Source organism: Fundulus heteroclitus, chromosome 13 (assembly GCF_011125445.2).
Source record: "Fundulus heteroclitus isolate FHET01 chromosome 13, MU-UCD_Fhet_4.1, whole genome shotgun sequence".
NCBI lineage: Eukaryota > Metazoa > Chordata > Actinopteri > Cyprinodontiformes > Fundulidae > Fundulus > Fundulus heteroclitus.
This window is the reverse complement of record NC_046373.1, coordinates 21,512,815-21,533,042: the sequence shown is the minus strand read 5'-3', so window position 1 is coordinate 21,533,042 and position 20,228 is coordinate 21,512,815. Positions and strand designations below refer to the sequence as shown.

The following is a 20,228-nucleotide window of genomic DNA, read 5'->3' as shown; positions in this document are numbered from 1 at the left end:
CTATGGTCCGGCCGAAAAAGTCTTTATTGGTTCCGCTATCGCAGAGGTGTCAAACTCATTTCTATATTGGGCCACTTTGGTATCATCAAGTCATTAAAAGGGCTAGTTGCACCTGTATAGATGATACTATTGACTTCATAATTTCATTCTAGTTCGCATAAAAATTTAAAATAATTTCACAATAACATAAAATTAGCACCCCTAGACCCAGTTTATACAGTGTTTCTGCAAAAAAGTGGATATTGGGGTGAGTTACACTTTAAACTGATTATTCTGCATCACTTTTTCTCTTTTTGGACATTTCTTGGTGGTTTTAACATGTTGTGGTAAAACTGACATCTAGTGGCAGGATACTGTTACTACACAGTTAAAAGAATCAACATTCACCACAGGAGGCACAGTTTTAGTCGTTTTATACTATTTAAAAAGGATATATGCCTCTACTTTATGACATGATATGCTTTTTTTCGGCTCTTGAGGGGTTTTAGTCGTTTTATACTATTTAAAAAGGATATATGCCTCTACTTTATGACATGATATGCTTTTTTCTGGCTCTTGAGGGCCGAATAAATTGCCTTGAGGGGCCGGATTCGGCCCGTGGGCCTTGAGTTTGACACGTGTGCGCTATCGGGACGGAACCAATAATGGTTACATTGAGCCGTTCGGTACATGTAAAAAAATATAATTGTGTCAATTATTTTACTGTTTGGTAAGGATTACAAAAATAAAATCCTATTTATGACATGGTAACAATTTTAAGACCTAAGAAAGACTGATTTAAGACATTTTAATGCCAATTAAGGCCTTAGTTTTATATTACAGAATTCAATGCCTTTTAAGACTTTTTAAGGATCCGCGGGAACCCTGGTCAGGTATATGGACTGGACATCTGTGAAACAGCAACAGAAGACAATCTAAATCTTGAAAGGTAATTTAGGGGGAGAAAAAAACATTATTTAAACTATTAGCAGAGACTAACCTGCATGTTCCTGAGTAGCTGAAATATCTCCATCGTCCTGAGGACAATGTCTTGGACCGTCTCCTGGCCGATGCGACACAGTGAAGACGTGTTGACATCTCGAGCAGCCTGGGCCTGCTGCTGCTGTTGTTGTTGTTGTTGTTGTTGCGGTGGAGGAGGAGGAGGAGGCTGGCCAACAAAAGGAGTCACGAGAGGAGGGGTCGTCATGGAGACAGCAGGTCAGGATGCTGAAGGTGTGGGTCTGGGCTGCGTCTCCCGTGAGGCTGAGCTACATCCGCACACCTTCACATTCCTTCAATGAAAGAGATGCACAGGGGGAAAAAAACGAATCCACGTTAATGGCTTAACTGGAATCTTGACTAGCGTTTGACCTTACTAGAGTTTTAAACATTGTTAGTAAAGCAGAAGCGAATCTAAAAGCCTAACAGCTGTCACAAACGCTGACATAAGTCATGCATCAAATATTTAAACACGTTTTACGTTTGTAAATACCCTCCTAAGGTTGTTGTGGACTTTAAACAGCCGCTTCGCATATAGTGACATAAAGTAACGTGGAGATGTTGCCGAGGCTAACTCAAACCACACAACTTCATCTCCGGTTGTTTCGGTGTGCTCAGACAGCCCCGGCGCGTCTAGAAACGTATCATAACACCGAATATTAATGTTTTCAAAGGAGACTGAACGACGTGCAATGTTACCTTCGTGGTGTTAATTTAGCTCTTTCGTTGACATGTCAAGCCCTCTAACAACAAACAAGCTCCTGGGTACAGCTGCTGCTAATTGTTTCATACTCTCACGAGAGTCGCTAGTTCCGGAAATCACGTAGTAAATTCTATAATAGATGCGCCACCGTGTCATTTCCTCTGCTCACTTTCCTTAGTCGTTGTTCTTCAATTATCGTTCCCTTTTTATAGCATATAACGTTTTTCCCTCTAACATTGAGGATGGCTTTATTTTTTCTTTTTTTACCATGACGGAAAAAAAAGGCCATCTTGACATATCAGTGCGCACTGTACACTTGTTTAGGCGACACTTGGTCCATTTGTAAGACAGAGAAACAGCGCAGCCTGCTGGTGTTATATTTTCATAACATCTACGATGCCGCCATATTGTGAGGGTCAACGTTTTTCTTTTGTACCTGGATATAAATATGATTTTGATGCAGGGGAGCCGGGTTATAACCCCGGTTGCGTCAAGAAGGTCATCCGGTGTAAAAACTCTACCAAGTCTGTGTGAAAGTTATAACAACTTGTTCTGTCGACCCCTAAAAAGCTGAAAATACACACAACACAGGAACTGAACAAACTTTGCTACAATTGTGATTACATGCTGATAAGATTGTTAGCATAACCAAAAGAATTAATGAATATGGCTTAGTTTTATTTAATGGATGGAATACTGTCCGGCTCTAATTCTTACTTGTCTTGGTTATTGTTTGTTCAAATATTCAGAAGAACAATATACATTTGTTCTTAACAAGAACAAATGTATATTGTAAATGACTGTTGGATTTGCAACATTTAGATCTAAAGAACTGCAGGGCTCGCTTGCCTCAGTTAGGGTCAGTGACCAAGGTGAACATCAAGGCCCTTTTTACGTTTGTCAAAAATGGTCTTGATGATTCCCAAGATGTTTGGGAAAATAATCTGTGGACTGATTGGTCAAAAGTGAAAAGTGTGGGTCCCATTACACATTGTGAAAAATAACAGTTTTTATTAAAAAGAAAACTATACTGAGTCTGACAGTTAAATATGACAGTGGTTGTGTCATATAATGGGCTGCTTTACTTCTTTTAGACATACGTGACTTGGACTTTACTAATAAAACTGTAAATTCTTCTCCCATCAAAAATAACCTGAAGGACACTGTCCAGCCATCAGCTTTAGACTTCAGGCTCACTTGAATTATCCAGCAGGACTATAAACTGAAGCAGACAAGCACATCCACCTCTGAATGGCTAAAAACAAACGAATCAAATCCAGATTTTAATCAGATACTTTTGCTGGACCTTAAACAGGCCATTCAAGTTCAAAACCCCTCTAGTGGGATTTAAAACAATTCTTTAAAGACAAATAGGCAAAAGCTCCTCAACAACTTCTCATTAGCCGTCAATTTCTTTTGTCTGCTCAGGTAATGTATGGCTAATTTATTCGAATAAAACCATTCATAAAAAGAGATTTACAGAAACAATCACAGTTAAAGAAAAGTTCAATACAAGTAACATCAAATGAGTACCTTAAAATGTAGACAAAGAAAGTCACATTAAAATACAATTTTAGAACAACTGAATTGCTTAGAACTATGGAACTAAACTGATCAACTAATCAAATAAGCTTTGGTTTTCTCTGGACTGCTGCAGATAACAGTAATGTATCCAGTCATCATTTAAATGAGAAAATAGTTTCTGCACAGCACAGATTTTTAAGAAGTTACTTCCAGACCTCTGAAGCTTTGAAACTAAATACTGCCCATACTTGTTTAGTTCTGGTTCTGGGGGTATAAAGAGATCTCTGATGACCTTAGGGGTATACAGTGTTCACCCCGTACAAAAAAAGCTCTGAGCTGTATTTAGTCTTAGGAACATACAACAACGAATATACTGATAATGATTTAAAATATGTCCCTTTTCAAGCAGACAGCCATTGCAGTGACAAAGACTGGCGTGTTATGATCCATTTTCCTGATGCTGGTAAGGGCTAAGGCTGCAGCACTTAGGATTAGCTCCAGATGCCTGATTGGTTTATATTTATGAGACTCAAAGGAATTGTAACAATAATCCATAATAAACTATGGAAATTAATGCCCTGGGTTTCGTTTGTCTTGTTTTAACAGGAAGAGTTTTTTTGTGGCTAAAAGTTTTTAGGAAGCCAGGAGGCAAAACAAGAAATGGGCGACAGTGCAACAGGACCTAGGAGTTAATCCTGTTGCTGGTTTGAACCTCTGCTCAATCCTTCCTAGTCATTGTGTCCTTGGGCAAGACACTTCACCTGCTTCGCATGCTGCTGGTGGTCTAATGCTGCCCCAGGGCAGCTGTGGTTGCAATGTAGCTCACGTGTGAATGAATGTATGAATGCCTGAATGCAGCGTGAAGCACTTTGGAGTCCTCAGACTTGATAAAGTGCTATACAAGTACAAGCCATTCACCATTTACATGTCAAAACATGCATGGGCAGGACACTGGACCCCTGGTATGCAACCATTTTGTTTATACAAAGTGGTCACAGAAACCTGACCGTTTTCATAAATGCATAGAGTAAATGTCCTTTGTGTGGTCAGGATTTATAGAAAAGTGGTAAATTAATTCAGATCATTTAATTAATGGCAAATGAGGCAAACAGATGTTCGCTCAGTTCTTTACTTTGAGTCCCATCAGGGTTCTACAATTCAGGATTTTCACACAGTGTACATTCAATTCAATTTTATTTATACAGCGCCAATTCATGAAACATGTCATCTCAAGGCACTTTACAAAGTCAAATTCAATCAGATTATACTGGTCAAAAATCTCTTATATAAGGGAACCCAGTTGATTGTATCAAAGTCTTGACAAGCAGCATTCACTCCTCCTGAAAGAGCGTAGAGCCACAGGGAGAGTCGTCTGCATTGTCCATGGCTTTGCAGCAATCCCTCATACCGAGCAAGCATGAAGCGACTGTGGAAAGAAAAACTCCCCATTAACAGGAAGGAAAACCTCCAGCAGAACCGGGCTTAGTATGAACGGTCATCTGCCTCGACCAACTTGGGGTTAGAGAAGACAGAGCAGAGACACAACAAGAGAGACAAAAAAGCACAGAAGCACACATTGATCTAGTAATCTGTTCTACATTAGATGGTAGTAGTGGGTGAGCCGTCTTCCCTGGATGATGTCTCAGTTAACAGAATGCCAGACCAGGTGTACCTACTATAAAGCAAAAAAAGAGAGAGAACAAAAAGTTAAAAGCTGAAATGACGACAAGCAATGCAAATTGGAGAACAATAGAACTCAGCAGAGTGAGAAAAATAGGCCCTGATGTCCTCCAGTAGCCTAAGCCTATAGCAGCATAACTATAGAGGTAGCTCAGGGTAACATGAGCCACTCTAACTATAAGCTTTGTCAAAAAGGAAAGTTTTAAGATTAGTCTTAAAAGTAGACGGGGTGTCTGCTTCACGGACCAAAACTGGGAGTTGGTTCCACAGGAGAGGAGCCTGATAGCTAAAGGATCTGCCTCCCATTCTACTTTTAGAGACTCTAGGAACCACCAGCAGACCTGCAGTCTGAGAGCGAAGTGCTCTGTTAGGAACATACGGGGTAATCAGAGCTCTGATATATGATGGAGCTTGATTATTAAGGGCTTTATACGTTAGAAGAAGAATTTTTAATTATATTCTTGATTTAACAGGAAGCCAATGAAGGGAAGCAAAAATTGGAGAAATATGATCCCTCTTGTTGATTTTCATCAGAACTCTTGCTGCAGCATTTTGAATCAGCTGAAGACTTTGAACTGCATTTTGTGGACTTGCTGGTAGTGAAGAATTACAATAGTCCAGCCTTGAAGTAACAAATGCAGGGACTAGTTTTTCAGCATCATCCCTGGACAGAATGTTTCTAATTTTGGCGATATTCCTGAGGTGAAAAAAGGAAACTCTTGGAAACCTGTTTAATATTAGATTTCAATGACATGTCTTGGTCAAAAATAACACCAAGATAGTGTACATCCAGGCTTTAGGTCTGCCTGTCGCTCCATTTTAATAGTAACGGAGTGGAAGTTGTAGGAGAAATAGGCCTGGGTCATTTCTCTCAGGATAGTCTGGGCATCAACTGAATCATCTGGAGACAAAGAGGAGAAAAGTGGGATGGGTGTTGAAGCGTTTTCAGAAAGAACTGAGCGAAAGTCCAGTAGCCTCCGATTTAAGCCTGTTTGCGGTTGCGATGACCCGAATAACTGAGAATTTACACAGGCATTCATTAATTTTTACCATTACTGAGTACAGCTGATGCCCGGTCTGTAACCTTGCATTTTTGGGACCATAAATAATGACTTTCCCCTCTATCACTGGGGCGACAGTTTGGCCTGCTATTGGCAGGTTGTAGTTTGATCCCCTGCTCCAACCGTCTCAGTCGTTGTGTCCTTGAGCAAGACACTTCACCCAAATTGCCTGCCGCCGGTGGTCAGATGGCCCTTTGGCACCAATGAATGGCAGCCTCACCTTTTTCAGTCTGCCCCAGGGCAGCTGTGAGTACTAACACAGCTCACCACCGTTGGGGTGTGAATGTGTGCGTGACTGATTGTAGTGTAAAGCGCTTTGGGGTCGTCGGACTAGTTAAAGCGCTATGCAAGTATAAGCCATTTACTGTCTTTGCATTGAGGAAAATAAAAAAAAAGCATCCTCCCATCGAGAAACTTAATTCTTCAGCATGACTATGGTCAAAGATATTGTGATGTAATCTAAGCATGAGGGAGCATGTGACTATTGACTATTAAAAGGGGCACGAGAACAGAGTCTTGAGGAACTCCACTAGTAAATAATTAATTGCCAGATGAAACAAAATAGCCCAAGTCTTCTAAGACCAATGGGAACCAATTTAACACAGTAAAGCTCGATGCTACCCATGTATCCAGTCCATAAATCTCTCTCCAATGACCTGATCTGTAAAATTCAGCTCTGCTATAGAGCAAAATGTCTTGTGGTAAATAAGCTCATCTTTCTACCTAAAAATTTGTAAAGTTAGTTTTGTGAATTTTGTGAAACAGACCCACATTTTTTATTTACAAAGATTTGTCTTGCGGCTATTGCCGAATTGCCATTATTCATTTAAATGTAAGCATTCGCTTCGATGATCTGTCATCTGACACATTCACGTAATCGTAACCTGAAGCAATTTTCAAACCGTTTTTTCCCGCTGGCTAAGAAAAGATGTGAAAGCACAATTTTGCTTGCGCTCCCACAACTTCTGAATCCAGAAACGAGACTGGTTGACTTGACAGAAAATGCATGTTTTCCTTCCCTTCCTGAGCAATTTGAGAGCTCATCTATCACCGCAGAGCAAAAGCGAACGTGTCGATCAACTCCCCGCAGGCTGATGGAAAATAGATAGATTTCAACGTGTTGATGGGGTCAAACCTCACTGAGGGGAAAAAAAATGAGCATCAAAGATCTTCATCCATCACATGGTGGCTCTGCCACAAATGTTATCATTTTCTCATTTGCACATCTCATCACCTCTGTTTGCCTCAGACGGCATACAGTACATGAAAGAGAGCGGCTGCTTTTACCTGAGGCTACAGCCCAACACAGATAAGCAACACAACAGCTTGATAGCAATGAACAGTGTCAGTAGTCCTGCAGTTAGAGAAAATGCTAACAGAAATCCAGACAAAACTGTGACAGTAAAGCTGCATTAGTTAAGACTATTTAAAAAAAAAAAAAACAGAGGAAGTACTAATGAGGCAGCGGAAGGCACAATAACCTGGAAATGAGCTGACCGGGCATCACTTTTAAGAAAATACAATTGTAATTATTAGCTTAAGGGGTATCAGCACTAAAAGCGATTATCTTTCCACTCACTACTGCATTACTCATGCTTTAATTAAATATGTGGCTCCTCCAGGGAAATACATTAGAATGAAGAGCGAGAGCAATGAGTTACTCAGAGGGCAGCTGCATCCAAAGTCCACTCCGCTCTTCTTAGCAAATTCACGTCAAAGAACTGGGATTAGTACACCTAAATATGATGATTTATTGTTCTCAGAATGTCAGAACCACTCCAAAGTTGTTTCATCTTAAAATTTAGCATTCCTCAAATTTAGGATTTTGTCTTGGGTGGCATCATGAATTATCAAACCTTATTTGATGTAGAGGGTTTAATCTTGGTGGTGTTTAAATCAAACACAAAGGGGTGAGTCTGTTTTGACTGATCAACGATGACCAGATGGGTGGATTAAATATTCAAAACGAGCCATGATGGAAGTGATCACTTTGTATTTCTAATTTTTTAGAATCTCAATGAAAAAAAAAAACAGGTTTGAGAGTTATTTTTTGATCCCTTTACACAAACATGTGAAGTCTAAACCAATTTCTACCTGTTAGCTCATTGCAGAGGTACTCCTTTTTGCACATTTCTGTAACATTGCAGCCACAAACTTCTATGTATTTTATTCTTTAAGTATTTTATTATGGTAGCAATGGAAGCAATGTATGCAGGACATTTTTTCCCACTCAGTAGTGTAGCTGGCTACCCTGACGGTAACTTCTTCATCACAGACACCGCCTGGGGGTAGAAACTGGCTCCGTGTTGGTCCGTTTCCACTCGTTTAGTTAATCAGTGCTCTGTAGTGCCGACCTGAAGGTAAAAGTCTGAATACGCTGTGACCAAGATGAGTTAGGATCGACAGCTATTTTAACAGCCCTGTAGAGGTCATGAATGGATGGAAGGTCAGTCCAATTGTTTGTTGCAGTTTAGACCTGTCAGCTTTTGTGGATGAGCTGAACCATACAGACAATCTTCACCAGTCTTTAGCGGGTTTAGGTCCAAGTGGTACTGGGCGCACCAGTGGGCCGGCCGATCCACCTCCTGTCTGTATGCAGACTCTGCGCCATCCTGGTTAAGCCCAATGACTGCGGAGTCATCTAAAAACTTCAGGAGTTTCATAGATGGATCTGCAGATGTGCAGACATTCAGGGAGGAGAGGACGCAACATTCTCTCAAAAGGTAGAAATGCAGATTAAAACAGTCTTTGAATAATATGACCAAACTATAAAAGCTTTGCTGTAGTCATTTGCCTTAACTTATTGTGTTGACATCAGGTAACAGTACTTCAGCACCAGCCAGTTAAATTTGATTAACACTGATCAGCTGCAGCAGTAAAACCATCTGCTCACAGCAAGCTGCTGCTTAAAGTCCTGTCCATTTGAGAACCCGGTCTTATTTCCTTTACTGTCAGCTTCATAGTTAAGTGAATTCATTTGCAATGCCTCAACACACAATACTGAATATATATATATATATATTTTTAAACAACTCACTTTTAAAGGAATCTTAAAATAAAGGAACGCATAAATTAGAGTTTTATGTGATTTTTTTTGCAAGAAGTCAAAAGATTTATTCCTCCAACAAATCCTTTACAACTTTGTGTCATCCTCATATTCATTAAATAGCCACATGTTTAGGATGTAGCACAAAGGGCACTCGAAATACAGTAACTGGTTACTTTGACATGTTGCATTGAGAGAAAACCCATCAGGGCCCCAATATCAACACGTCTGAGGAGGTTGTCCTCGTTCCAATGGGAAAGAGTCACATGAGGGTTCTACTATTTAGGATTTTCACAGAGTGTACATCCAGGCTTTAGGTCGGCCTGCCGCTCCATTTGAATAGTAATGGAGTGGAAGTTGTAGGAGGAGAAACAGGCCTGGGTCATTTCTCTCAGGACAGTCTGGGCATCAACTGAATCATCTGGAGACAAAGAGGAGAAAAATACAATAATGTTGTAATTCTGTGTAACTGAAATGCCACTGAAGTCAAAAGTCTGAAAATAATAATATATATATATATATATATATATATATATATATATATATATATATATATATATATATATATATATATATATATATATATATATATATATATATATATATATATATAAAAATATAAACTAGCAAACATTGTGATTCTTCTTGCATTACATTCAATTAACACTTTGGAAATAGGCCCCTTGGAGTCAAGGTTGAGCAACTCTGACCATTAATTTAAAGGAAGAATAAGTAATAATAACATCCAGTGTTTCAAAGCGTATGCCGTTTCCTGAAGTTGCTGCTGTGAAACCCCACTGAATTTTTACAGTCACAGGATAGGTGTATTTGGTTGTATTTCTGATCTGCTTCTCTTACTGGCGTCCAAGTTAGCAGGCTGCTGCTCTTTTGTCAAGATAAAATACCAAATGCTGCGCTCTGGCTTGGGAACCCTGGGAACTCTCATATGATTGGCTCAGAAACCAGGAAGTAAACACGGACTATACACTGCACTGAAGTAGTTCTGCACCATACCTCCAATTTTCAAAAGAGAAAAACTTGACTGACATGGAGAGCTTTTAAATCAGATAGTTTATAGGGAATGTTACTTCCATCCCGGGTGACAAATGAGTATGATTAACTTTACAGTAAATTTCATACTTACTGCTCCTTTAAATATAAAACAAGCTGTGAATTACTTCCACGGTCTAAATTATCAACTTTTCTCACCTATAGCTATGTGTGCAGTGAGCACCGTCTGATTCATGGTGAGGGCCCAGATATGAAGGTTGTGAACCGCTATAACTCCCTTCACAGCTAACAAACGGTCTCGCACCTCACCGTACCTCACCCCCGACGGAATACCTGCAGCAAAGTTGGATGGGAGGCAAAGAGAAAACAGATAAGGGCAAGACAGAGAAAAAAATCTAAACAATCCATGAAAATATGTAACAAAAGCATATCAAAGCGCCAGGCTGTTAATGACGGCCTCACCCTCCATCAGAACAAGAAGGATGTCTCTCATTATGGTGAAGGTGGTGAATAGGACCAAAATGGAGAACAGGAAGGTGCAGATCGGGTCTGCTATTTTGTATTCTGGCTGTAAGGGAAGAAAATAACAAATGTATAACATACTAAATAGCTGTATGAAATAATTATAGCTAATCCTGACACAGTACAGCACTCCATTCCTCCTCCTTGATCCCAATATGCACATACAGAACACACTGTTCAGAACAGGAGCAAGCCAATAGTGAGATGTTTGGGCATGACAGCATCTGATGTTTAAAAAAAAATAAAAAAATACCTTTCATTTCTTAATGTTTAGACTGAGATGATACATGTTAACAATATGCCAGTTGAGAAAGAGGCCAACATGAGCTTAAACTCTTTTCACATTACCTACAGATGATTCATGTCAGTTCCTTGCAATGTACGGGCACTGATATGCTAGATTCATGTCAATATCTCACGCTTGAGTTATTGAACATTTGTAAAAGTTACCTACAGAACAGTTCACACACTGAAACTCCGCCACCATAGACTGGACTATTACTTTCTTTAAAACTGCACCGTCTAAGTTTTGACCCAAATTTTAGCTTAATTTGAGATATATTAAATGATTTGTCAGGTCAATATACAGCATTTGGCATGTATCGATGCTCAGTGAGGGCTGCCCTTCTAAAAAAACATTTTCTTGAGAGGGTTGGATCAGTCGCTGAATTGGTCATGTGACCCATACGAGGTTAAGGCAGTCTGAGCTCAGCTTGCCGTAACAACAAAACAACACAGATATAACAATTACCTGATCAGACTTTTGTTTTTGTTATCTGATGTAGGATTTAATCTAGAGGGGTGAATGTGGCCTTGTCTTTAAAAGTAACTCAACAACTTCTCAATCTGCTGGTCCAAAGTGGTCGACTATCAGATTCCAAAACACGAAGGGAGACTGTTTAATTTTGCGACGGTGCAGTGTTGCCAGTGGCCTTCAGGGGCGCTAAACTTGGAAGTTAAAGGTCCCCTAGTGGCTGAAAGTTAAACGGCGCTCCTTCAAAAGCAGTCAAACCTCCTTTGAAAGTAGTCTTGATCATAAATTCTCCAAATCTTTCTAAAGATATTTGAAAGGTTTTCTCATCTTTAGCTGCCCCCCCCCCCCATTCTTTTTCATTTCGCCTTTCAACCTATTCAGCTGAGTGAAAGAAAGTGAAACCCACAAGAGGCATCTGTCGTTCACTTCAAATCTTTTGTACTTGTTAGACCTAACTTTAGGAGTCCCTTTATCACTGAGGCTAAAGAAAGACTTTACGAGAAATGTACATGCTTAAAAAAACTATTTATCAAGATTGTTTGGAGGTGATATTTACAGAAATGAGGGATGCACAGAATGTTTTTTTTTTTTTATAAAAATGCTTGCATAATAACAGAAAACATATAAACATCTCTTAAATAGCTAAAATTGAAACACACAAATAGGAGTTGAGGTTAGGAAAACTTGTCTCACCATGGAATAGGCATGGTGTTTATTTATTTGAGCAACGGAGTTTTATAGAGGTCAGTAATTTTGCAGACAAAATATTCTCTATGATGGCCAAAACGAGTAGAGAGAAGCATAAAGCTAATTTGGACCCCCCCCCCCATTTAAACAATTGATTGATTGACTGATTGATTGATTGATTGATTGATTGATTGATCATAAGACATTAAAAATACTCCCTTAAATGAGAGCAGTCTCTGCCCCATAATCTAAAAAATGATTAAGGATCAAAATCCTAAACCAACATTTTAAATACCCATGTACAGTTTCTATCACTCAAAGTTCATGTACATAAGTGTTAAATACTGGTACCCATACTTTGCCTCTCTATTTAATTGTAATCCAGAAAAAAAACAAAAACAAAAAAAAAACGCTACTGCTCAGTTTGGGTTTAAACGCAAATCCAAAATAAGTTACCTTGAAGTAGATGATGATGGCACTGACGAGCACGCTGACACTTTGGAGAAGGTCTCCCAGCACATGCACAAAAGCTGCTCGCACACTTGCATTCGCCTGCTGAACCCTTTTGCCTAACATGTAAGAAAATAAGAAAAATGTGCATTATAGCATGTGTTAAACCACTTTAGTGCCTTAGTAACATTGTTGTACTTAAATCATACCATGTCCTGCATGGTTTCCCGTCATGTCTATGTGCTCGTCATTTGAATGGATGTTATTTGACATATGATTCTTCTCCTTTTCACTCTTGGAACTGTGACTGTGTCCGTGCCCCTGTGAAGAGAGTCCGCCGTGGCTGTGGCCGTGACCCGACTGGTGAAGAGTTAAGGCCATTCTGTTGGAAAATAAGGAGTCATCCCAACTAGCTTCATAAGAAGGCCTGTTCTCCAAACTCAAAAACAACAACACTATTGAGGATATTTGCATAAATAATATGTATTCATTTTACTCACATAATGTTAGCCACCACTGCACAGCCTGAGGTAATAAGCATGATGTGGCCCTCAATGGTGTAGTCATCACTGAGGAGACGCTCTACAGCAAGGTAAACCAACACTCCTGTGACCAGCCAGATGGTAAAGACTGACAGCAGGGCACCCAGGATTTCTGCATGGAGCAGTGCACAATGTCAGAATTAAAAACAGAAGAAAGTGCACCAGAGGGTGTAGTCAGACATTGACTGAAAAGTGTTCTAGATCAAGAAGTAGTAAACAAGTAGGTAAGAGGAAGTTGACCTTATTTGAAAATGCAGTTACATTTTAAGATGGAAAATGCACATTAGGCACTTGAGCCCATGAGACAGGATGATTGTCTCTATACGAACCTGAACTACAGTTTGTTAGACATTATTATTATTATTATTATTATTATTATTATTATTATTATTATTATTATTATTATTATTATTATTATTATTATTATGTCTCTCTGCAAACAAATCATTGTTTTAGTCAGTAAAGAATGACTAGACTGACTAGATCCTAAAACTGGATCTGGAGCTGCTGCTACAATGAGTTTGGTGTAGGACAAATATACTAGCTTATGAGCATAAAGTTAATTAGTTCCATGAAACCAACCAATTAGCTATCCTTCCATCTTTATATCATCTATACCCGCTTATACTTTTAGGGTTATGAGGGAGATGATGCTTTCTTTGGGAGTCGGGGGTGCTAGATCACACCACTGATGGCAACATTTATGCACACAGACACTAAGACCAAAGGGTAATTTAGATTGACCAGCAAACCTAACACAGGCTCCATCCGAATACCCTTAAATATAGCTCCTAGCTACTGTTCCTTGACCTTTCGTGGGGTCAACAGTAAGAACCCTGTCAAGAGGAGGAAAGGAGCTTTAGAATGCAGTGCCGATTTACGCCAGCCTTTAACGGCGACGTCATTACGTGACAAAAACGCACGTGGATGATGCGAGTCAAATCCGGGCATACGGTCTTCCAATATTGAACTACAAAGTGTGCACTCTTCTGACATTTTCATTAATTTCTGTGAGGTGGGGTGTGCTTACACCTCAAAAGGATTGTGGGATTCCTTATAGTTCCTTAGCACCAGTAATTGCGAGGTTCCTATGCTAAATTAGCCGCAAGAGGCAGCATACAGGTTCCTTTTCCTACCACCTTCCTTACTGACGGCACTATTCAGACAGCACTTATGGCAACCACTGACGCACTTCCACTTTGGCTAAAGAGTCATTACCCAATAGAGGTTTTCAGATACAGTATTTTCCCCCATGTGTCTCCGTCAACTGACAGTTAGCTAAGTAGCTAAATGCTAGCCGATAAATACAGCATTACCCATTTAACCAGCTAGCTCTAGTGTTAACATGTAGCCAACTAGGACTAAACTTGATTGCTAATCACATACAACACTTTTGCTTTTCACGTGTAGGCTACAAAGGGTATGCATTGAATGTAATTGTTTTATCCTGAATCATGATTTTAACGAGTCAAATTTTAAAAACAAAATATGGTGGGAAAAACATCTGGCAACACGTGCCGTCAGACACACTCTGTGAGTCAGTACCTGCACGATGCCAGCCGTAGCTCAGCTTTTGTGTGGCAGGTTTTGAGGAGAGCCAGAGGGAAAATAAGCTGATGATAAAGCTGGTTAGGTCGGTCAGAAGGTGAGCAGCATCTGTCATCACTGCGAGGCTTCCCGCCAAATAACCACCTGTAAAATGAAAGAGTGGAAACAGTTATTTAGGGTCTGTCGACATTTTGCAAAGCTAAAGTTTTCCACTGCATTTGACCTCTTATTCACATGGAAACTGGGTTTTGGAGAGAAAACTGATATTTAAAAGTTGTTTTCTAAGTGAATTTTTAAAAAAAAAAAACGCTTTAGGGAATATCCATGTGGACTGGATAGATGGAGATCAGCTGGAATGAGGAAGTTTGTGTCCTGTTATCACTTTTTGTGTGAGGAGGCAGAACAAAAGGAGACGTTTCACTTTTCCTGTTTCCAACTTAACTTTAATTGTATGTGGAAGATATTAATCTTTAGATTGTTGATGAACATTATAACATTTCTGTTAAGATGTCAAAGATGTTTAGTCGCAGATTTCTCTAGAAATTAAGAGAAACAAAAATGATCTTGTAAACTACAGGTACAAGTGAAATTTTCGAGAAAAGTGCATTTGGTTGGTTTGAAAAAAAAAGAAGAAAAAAAAACGCTTGAGAGGTGAGGATACATCACAGGGGGTGGAAATGAAAAAAGTAAAAAAAGAGAGGTAATGAGAAGAGAACCAAGCCAAAATGTGAAAGAACACAGGAGCTAATGATCAAAATTAAAATGAAACGCACAGAAAGAGGAACAAAATAACAAAGTTTAATAGGTAAACAACAACCAGTATTGTCAAAGAATAATTTAGGGATTCAAAGGGGGGAAAAAAAGACTTACCAACAATCTCGCCTATCATGAAAAGCAGGCAGACGACAGAAACGACGTACAACCTCCTCCTGGCAACTTTCTTCTCCTTCTCTCGGTCCTCCTGAGCGTAGCTGTTATCATGACAATGCTTGACCACCCCATTGCTTTCTTTCTGCAATTCTTCTTGGTCCGGCACACTGTGCATACCAAAAAATATATATACACACACACACATCTGAATTTACTATATAAAGTTACAGAAATGTAACTTTTGTGATCATAAATTAATAACCAAAAAACCGATTGAGAATGTTTGACAAAAAGACTAAAAAAAAACAACTACAACAACAACAGAAAGATCCAGCCAACATGATAACTGTACAATTACTTGTTTTTTTCTCTTGTTTGGTGAGAAAAATCAACACTGCCACTTTATGGAAATTCTATGCTTGTCACACACATCTTTGACTGTTGTGGTAAATTTAAGGAGCAAAAAGGTATTTATAATCTGCATTTCAGGAAAATTAATATTTTCTAAATGTAGAAGAGTGGGCAATAGAGCAAAATCCTATATACATACACGCACACATACATATACATACTTACATTATCCTTTAGTGAAATAAATTACAATAACTTAAAATTTGCTTAATCCTCTGAAACATTTGTGTGAAAATGAAACAAAATGCTAAAATAGAACAAGTCTCAGATGTTTCACAGGACTGTATATCCAAATCAACAAAAGCAGAGCTTCACCTGAAGCAAGTCCAGTTTTTGAATAGCCCTACCCAGAGTCCAAACCTTTATCTGACAGAAAATCTGCAGAGGGCTGTGTCCAAGTGATCTCCTCCCATTTGGATAAATTAGGAGAACTTTTGCGAGGTAGATTGGACAAATACCAAGTCAACAAGTGGTTGCCGATAGATTGCTACCATAGAGCATCCAATGATGAAATTTAATAAATAGGTTTTAGCCAGGGCCCTCTGTTAAGGGCCTGGACACCTAAGCTCCAACAGACAAGCTACTGTAGCATAAATTGTTGAAGAAATATTGCTGGTTCAGAGAGTAAGAACACACTTTTCATTGCTGTGTGTTTCTTATGGGACTGCAGACCAGTAAGAGTGCACATGCTGACTGCTGATCGACCTAAAGGAACTATCCCTGATCCTGCAAAAAATTTAGTTTAAAGTTTGTTTTCCCCCCTGGGAAACCCTTCTTCTCTCCCTCCTGGTATCTCCTCCCAGTCGATATGCACGAGAATAAACACGCGCCTCAAGCTCGTTTCCGGAGGAAACAAGGCTTCACAGAGTGACTTTTCTTCATTTTTTTAATCTTTTTTAAATAAATAAAACAGCTATGTCTCCGGTAAACAATATTTTCTGACCTGAATGGTCAACACCCCTCATTGTACCATTGGCAAAGAAAGTCGTCCTGGGTTGTCCCCAGTTTGCTGCTTATTCCTACTAAAAAAAAACCTGGACTCACTCGATCAATTAGACATTATTATCAAATTAAGTCTTTTAACTCATAATACATTGCGTAAAAAGCATTTTTCCTAACCAGGAACAAATAAATTCAGATATAGCTTCGTTAAAGCAACAACATGGCACTTTAAACATCAGAACTGGCTTCCAATCCAGAAAGCTTTCTCAATTCAAATGTCTCGAGTAGTGTGGAGTTCCAAGCTTTATATTACTGCACAAAAAAAGTCCTTGTTTTGGCTTAGATGATATTGCAAATTAAACGGAAACTGGTCCACTCCTTTTCAATAGGGAGTCGTTAGGGTCATTCTCAGTCATTCAGGTCATCATGACTGAGAATCTTCACCAGCATCAGAACTGGGACACAGAGCAACGGAAAGAGATGCTCTTATCTGATGAATCAAGTTTTCCTTTCTATTATGCTGCTAACCGGGGTGCACTAAGGAGCAAAGTTGGTATAATGTTTTGGAGATTGCTCGGAAACCTTGAGATGTACCGTTAATGCGCGTGTTACTTTGACACGCACCTATCTGAGCATTTTTGCAGAGTGTGATGGCCACATCTGCAGCCACACAGTCGGTAACCTCACAAACCATTTTTTCACTTTAAGTTTTCACATACTGAAGTATAAATACATTGATTTGTTTGGTTTTTAGTTTGCCAATATTAGGGTACATTAGTTCCAATTGTAGCGCACACATTTGGTTAACTTTTGTATATTTAATTTTGTTACATACTTAACATCTGTTTGTTTTCTTTTTTTTGGTGTTGAGGGGAGTGCCTTCAGCTGGGCTGAAGCAGAGGACTCTGGCTGGCACACTCCAATCCCTGATTGACTCACTGATTGGGTGGTACCATCTGGAGTTCCACTAGGGGGGAGAAGACCATGGAGTCCTCATTTTATTATGTGGCATAATCTTTCTTTTGCTTTTGTGATTTGTTTATTTTGTTAATTTTTAGTTATTAGTCATTTAAGTTTAATCCTTAAACCAACTGTGTTTAGTTATCTTTGTTGTTGCGTAGATGTTCCCTTTCCCTCTTCCTCAGTGTGTCAGTCTGGTCTGATCAGCCAGTATTTAAGCCCCCTTTGTTTGTTGTATGTCAGGTCAGTTTGTTTGTTTGAGGTTTTTGTTGTGTTTAACTTTGATATTTTTGGCTTGAGTTAGCTTCTTCATTTGACCTCTTTTAAGGGCCCTATAATAATTGTTTGGAATTTTTGTTACTTTGGGGAAATAAAACCCAGTTTTTTGAAAGTTACAACTGTGTCCTTATGCTTGACCGGCTCGGTCCCTCGCACAGACCATGTAAACTCTTTCAAAGAAGCTGTTTCCTGAGAGGTCTGGGGTCCGTTCTTCGTACGTTGCTTAAAACATCCAAGATCAAATGAGACATCCAAGATGATTTCATCCGGCTAATCATGATCCGGCTAATTGGGTTCTTCGAACACACCTGTTGTTTACGATTATTATCAGTAAATACTGTCCATGGTAGATGTTTCTATCACTTTCTACAGTATTAATTTTTGCATTTTAATAATCTCATATTTACTTTGTTCTTTTATGTCAGAGCCTCCACGGGACCCACTAGAACATGGGGACAAGTAAAAGGGAAATACAAGAATATTCTACAAAATGGTAGCCTTTAATTATTATACTGTATTTTAAAAAGGCACTTGTTATGTCAAGAGATCCAAATTTCAGTGTCATTCCTTAGATGCGGGAAGTAAAGGACACGTGCAAACTGGGAATTTTAACAAAAAAAAAAAAACAAAAACAATCTTTATCCATAAAAAATGAAAATCTTCCTTTTCCAAGTCATCCACAGTTTACACGGTAAAACTGTATTGCTCCGTGTCTAGATAATCCAACCATAGTTTTTTCTAATACAATATACGGCTCGACAGGAAGCAAGCCTTTCAAAGTAAAACTAAACTTCACAATAAAATGGCCCGAACAAATCTTCTTACTGAATAGGATAAAAATAAAAAGCAAACCACCATACAAATAACTTAAAATTTTAGATTTATGGCTCCAACACCACTTTTTCCTCTTTAAAAGCCACTGTTAAATGATGTGTTTGTCTGTTTATAACAGCCACCAAGAAAAATCTCTACACTGTCGCGCTGCTCTAAAGGATCCTGTCTATTGCGCAATACGTGATTAATTCGAAAAAAACTGCAAATTATTCTTGCACCTTCCGCAACAGGTTGCAGTCGTAAAAATGGACATAGCTACGGCAGACTTCCCATCTCCTCCGCTTATACAGCCGTGATCTAATTTTGTTTACATGAAATAAGCCTGCTCTGGAGCAGGCTTAAGCTGGCGCACTTGTTGCTATGACAACAAGTGCAGGAAGTCTTTCGAAGAACCAAACGATCCAAGATCATGCCAAATCGTCAACAATGAAATCCTGCTAACTGAGTTAGCGACGTACGAAGAACGGACCCCTGGCCTCTTCCAGAAGGAAAAGGTACCTCAACACAAAGCAATAATGGTTCAGGAATGGTTAAAGAAGACTTTGCTTCCAAATTCCCAAGATCTAATTGAGGATCTGTTGGATGTACGGGAGAAGCCGTTCCGACCCATGAAGGTTTCAATTAAAAATTTCACTTTTGCTGGCTGGGTAGCGAGGGAACAGATTTGCATTATTGTTATTTCAACTTTTAACTTCATGCTCTCTGTCTTTTTTGTCTTAGTAGATACACCTGGTCTGGCATTCTGTTAGCTGTGACACCATCCAGAGAGGCAGATCACCTGTCATTACCACATAACATAGAAAGGATTCTTGGATCAATGTGTGCTTCTGTGCTTTTTTGTGCATCTGCTCTTTCTTCTCTAACCTCCAGTCAATCAAGGCAGATGACCGTTCACACCGAGCCTGGTTCTGGTTCTGCTGGAGGATTTTCCTTCCTGTTAAAAGGGGAGTTTTCCTCTCCACTGTCGCTTCATGCATGCTCAGTATGAGGGATTGCTGCAAAGCCATCAACAAAGCAGACGACTGTCCACTGTGGCTCTACGCTCTTTCAGGAGGAGTGACTGCTACTTGTCAAGACTTGATGCAATCTGCTGGGTTTCGCTAGAGAGCGAAACCCAGCAGATTGCATCAAGACTGACCAATCTGTCTGTATGATGTGTTTGAATTTGACTGTAAAGTGCCTTGAGATGGCGTGTGTTGTGAATTGACGCTATATAAATAAAATTGAATTCAACTGAAAGTATATCTTACACCAAGTATGAACTGGACAGAAAGCCATTGGGGTGTCCTGTGCATGACTGTGGATCAAAGATGCTGTTGCAATCAGATTTATTTGGATAATTTTTGCAATGCAGAGTGGACAAAAATATGACCAAATCAAAATGTGACACACTGATGGACTCCTGCCACAGGACATTGAATGTTGA

The 20,228-nt window shown here is 39.3% G+C and overlaps 2 protein-coding genes across 3 annotated transcripts in view; both read right to left on the bottom strand.

Annotated features, from left to right (window-relative positions):
- Positions 1 to 1,800, bottom strand: part of med30 (mediator complex subunit 30) — a 59,976-nt gene extending 58,176 nt beyond the window's left edge. Inside the window, exons 1-2 of the mRNA XM_021320431.2 lie at positions 1,678 to 1,800; positions 980 to 1,271 (exon numbers count right to left, since the gene is read on the bottom strand). Coding sequence (XP_021176106.2) covers positions 980 to 1,186 — 207 coding nt within the window. The 5' untranslated portion in view covers positions 1,187 to 1,271; positions 1,678 to 1,800. The remainder of the gene's footprint in view (positions 1 to 979; positions 1,272 to 1,677) is intronic.
- A 7,221-nt stretch (positions 1,801 to 9,021) lies between these two features.
- Positions 9,022 to 20,228, bottom strand: part of LOC105931686 (zinc transporter 2) — a 12,376-nt gene continuing 1,169 nt past the window's right edge. For both annotated transcript variants that reach the window (XM_021320433.2, XM_012870465.3), the window contains 8 exons: positions 15,377 to 15,543; positions 14,504 to 14,650; positions 12,917 to 13,070; positions 12,626 to 12,798; positions 12,423 to 12,535; positions 10,466 to 10,571; positions 10,202 to 10,336; positions 9,022 to 9,413 (listed from right to left, as the gene is read on the bottom strand). In XM_021320433.2, the coding sequence (XP_021176108.2) occupies positions 9,271 to 9,413; positions 10,202 to 10,336; positions 10,466 to 10,571; positions 12,423 to 12,535; positions 12,626 to 12,798; positions 12,917 to 13,070; positions 14,504 to 14,650; positions 15,377 to 15,543 (1,138 nt within the window). In that variant the 3' untranslated portion in view covers positions 9,022 to 9,270. The remainder of the gene's footprint in view (positions 9,414 to 10,201; positions 10,337 to 10,465; positions 10,572 to 12,422; positions 12,536 to 12,625; positions 12,799 to 12,916; positions 13,071 to 14,503; positions 14,651 to 15,376; positions 15,544 to 20,228) is intronic.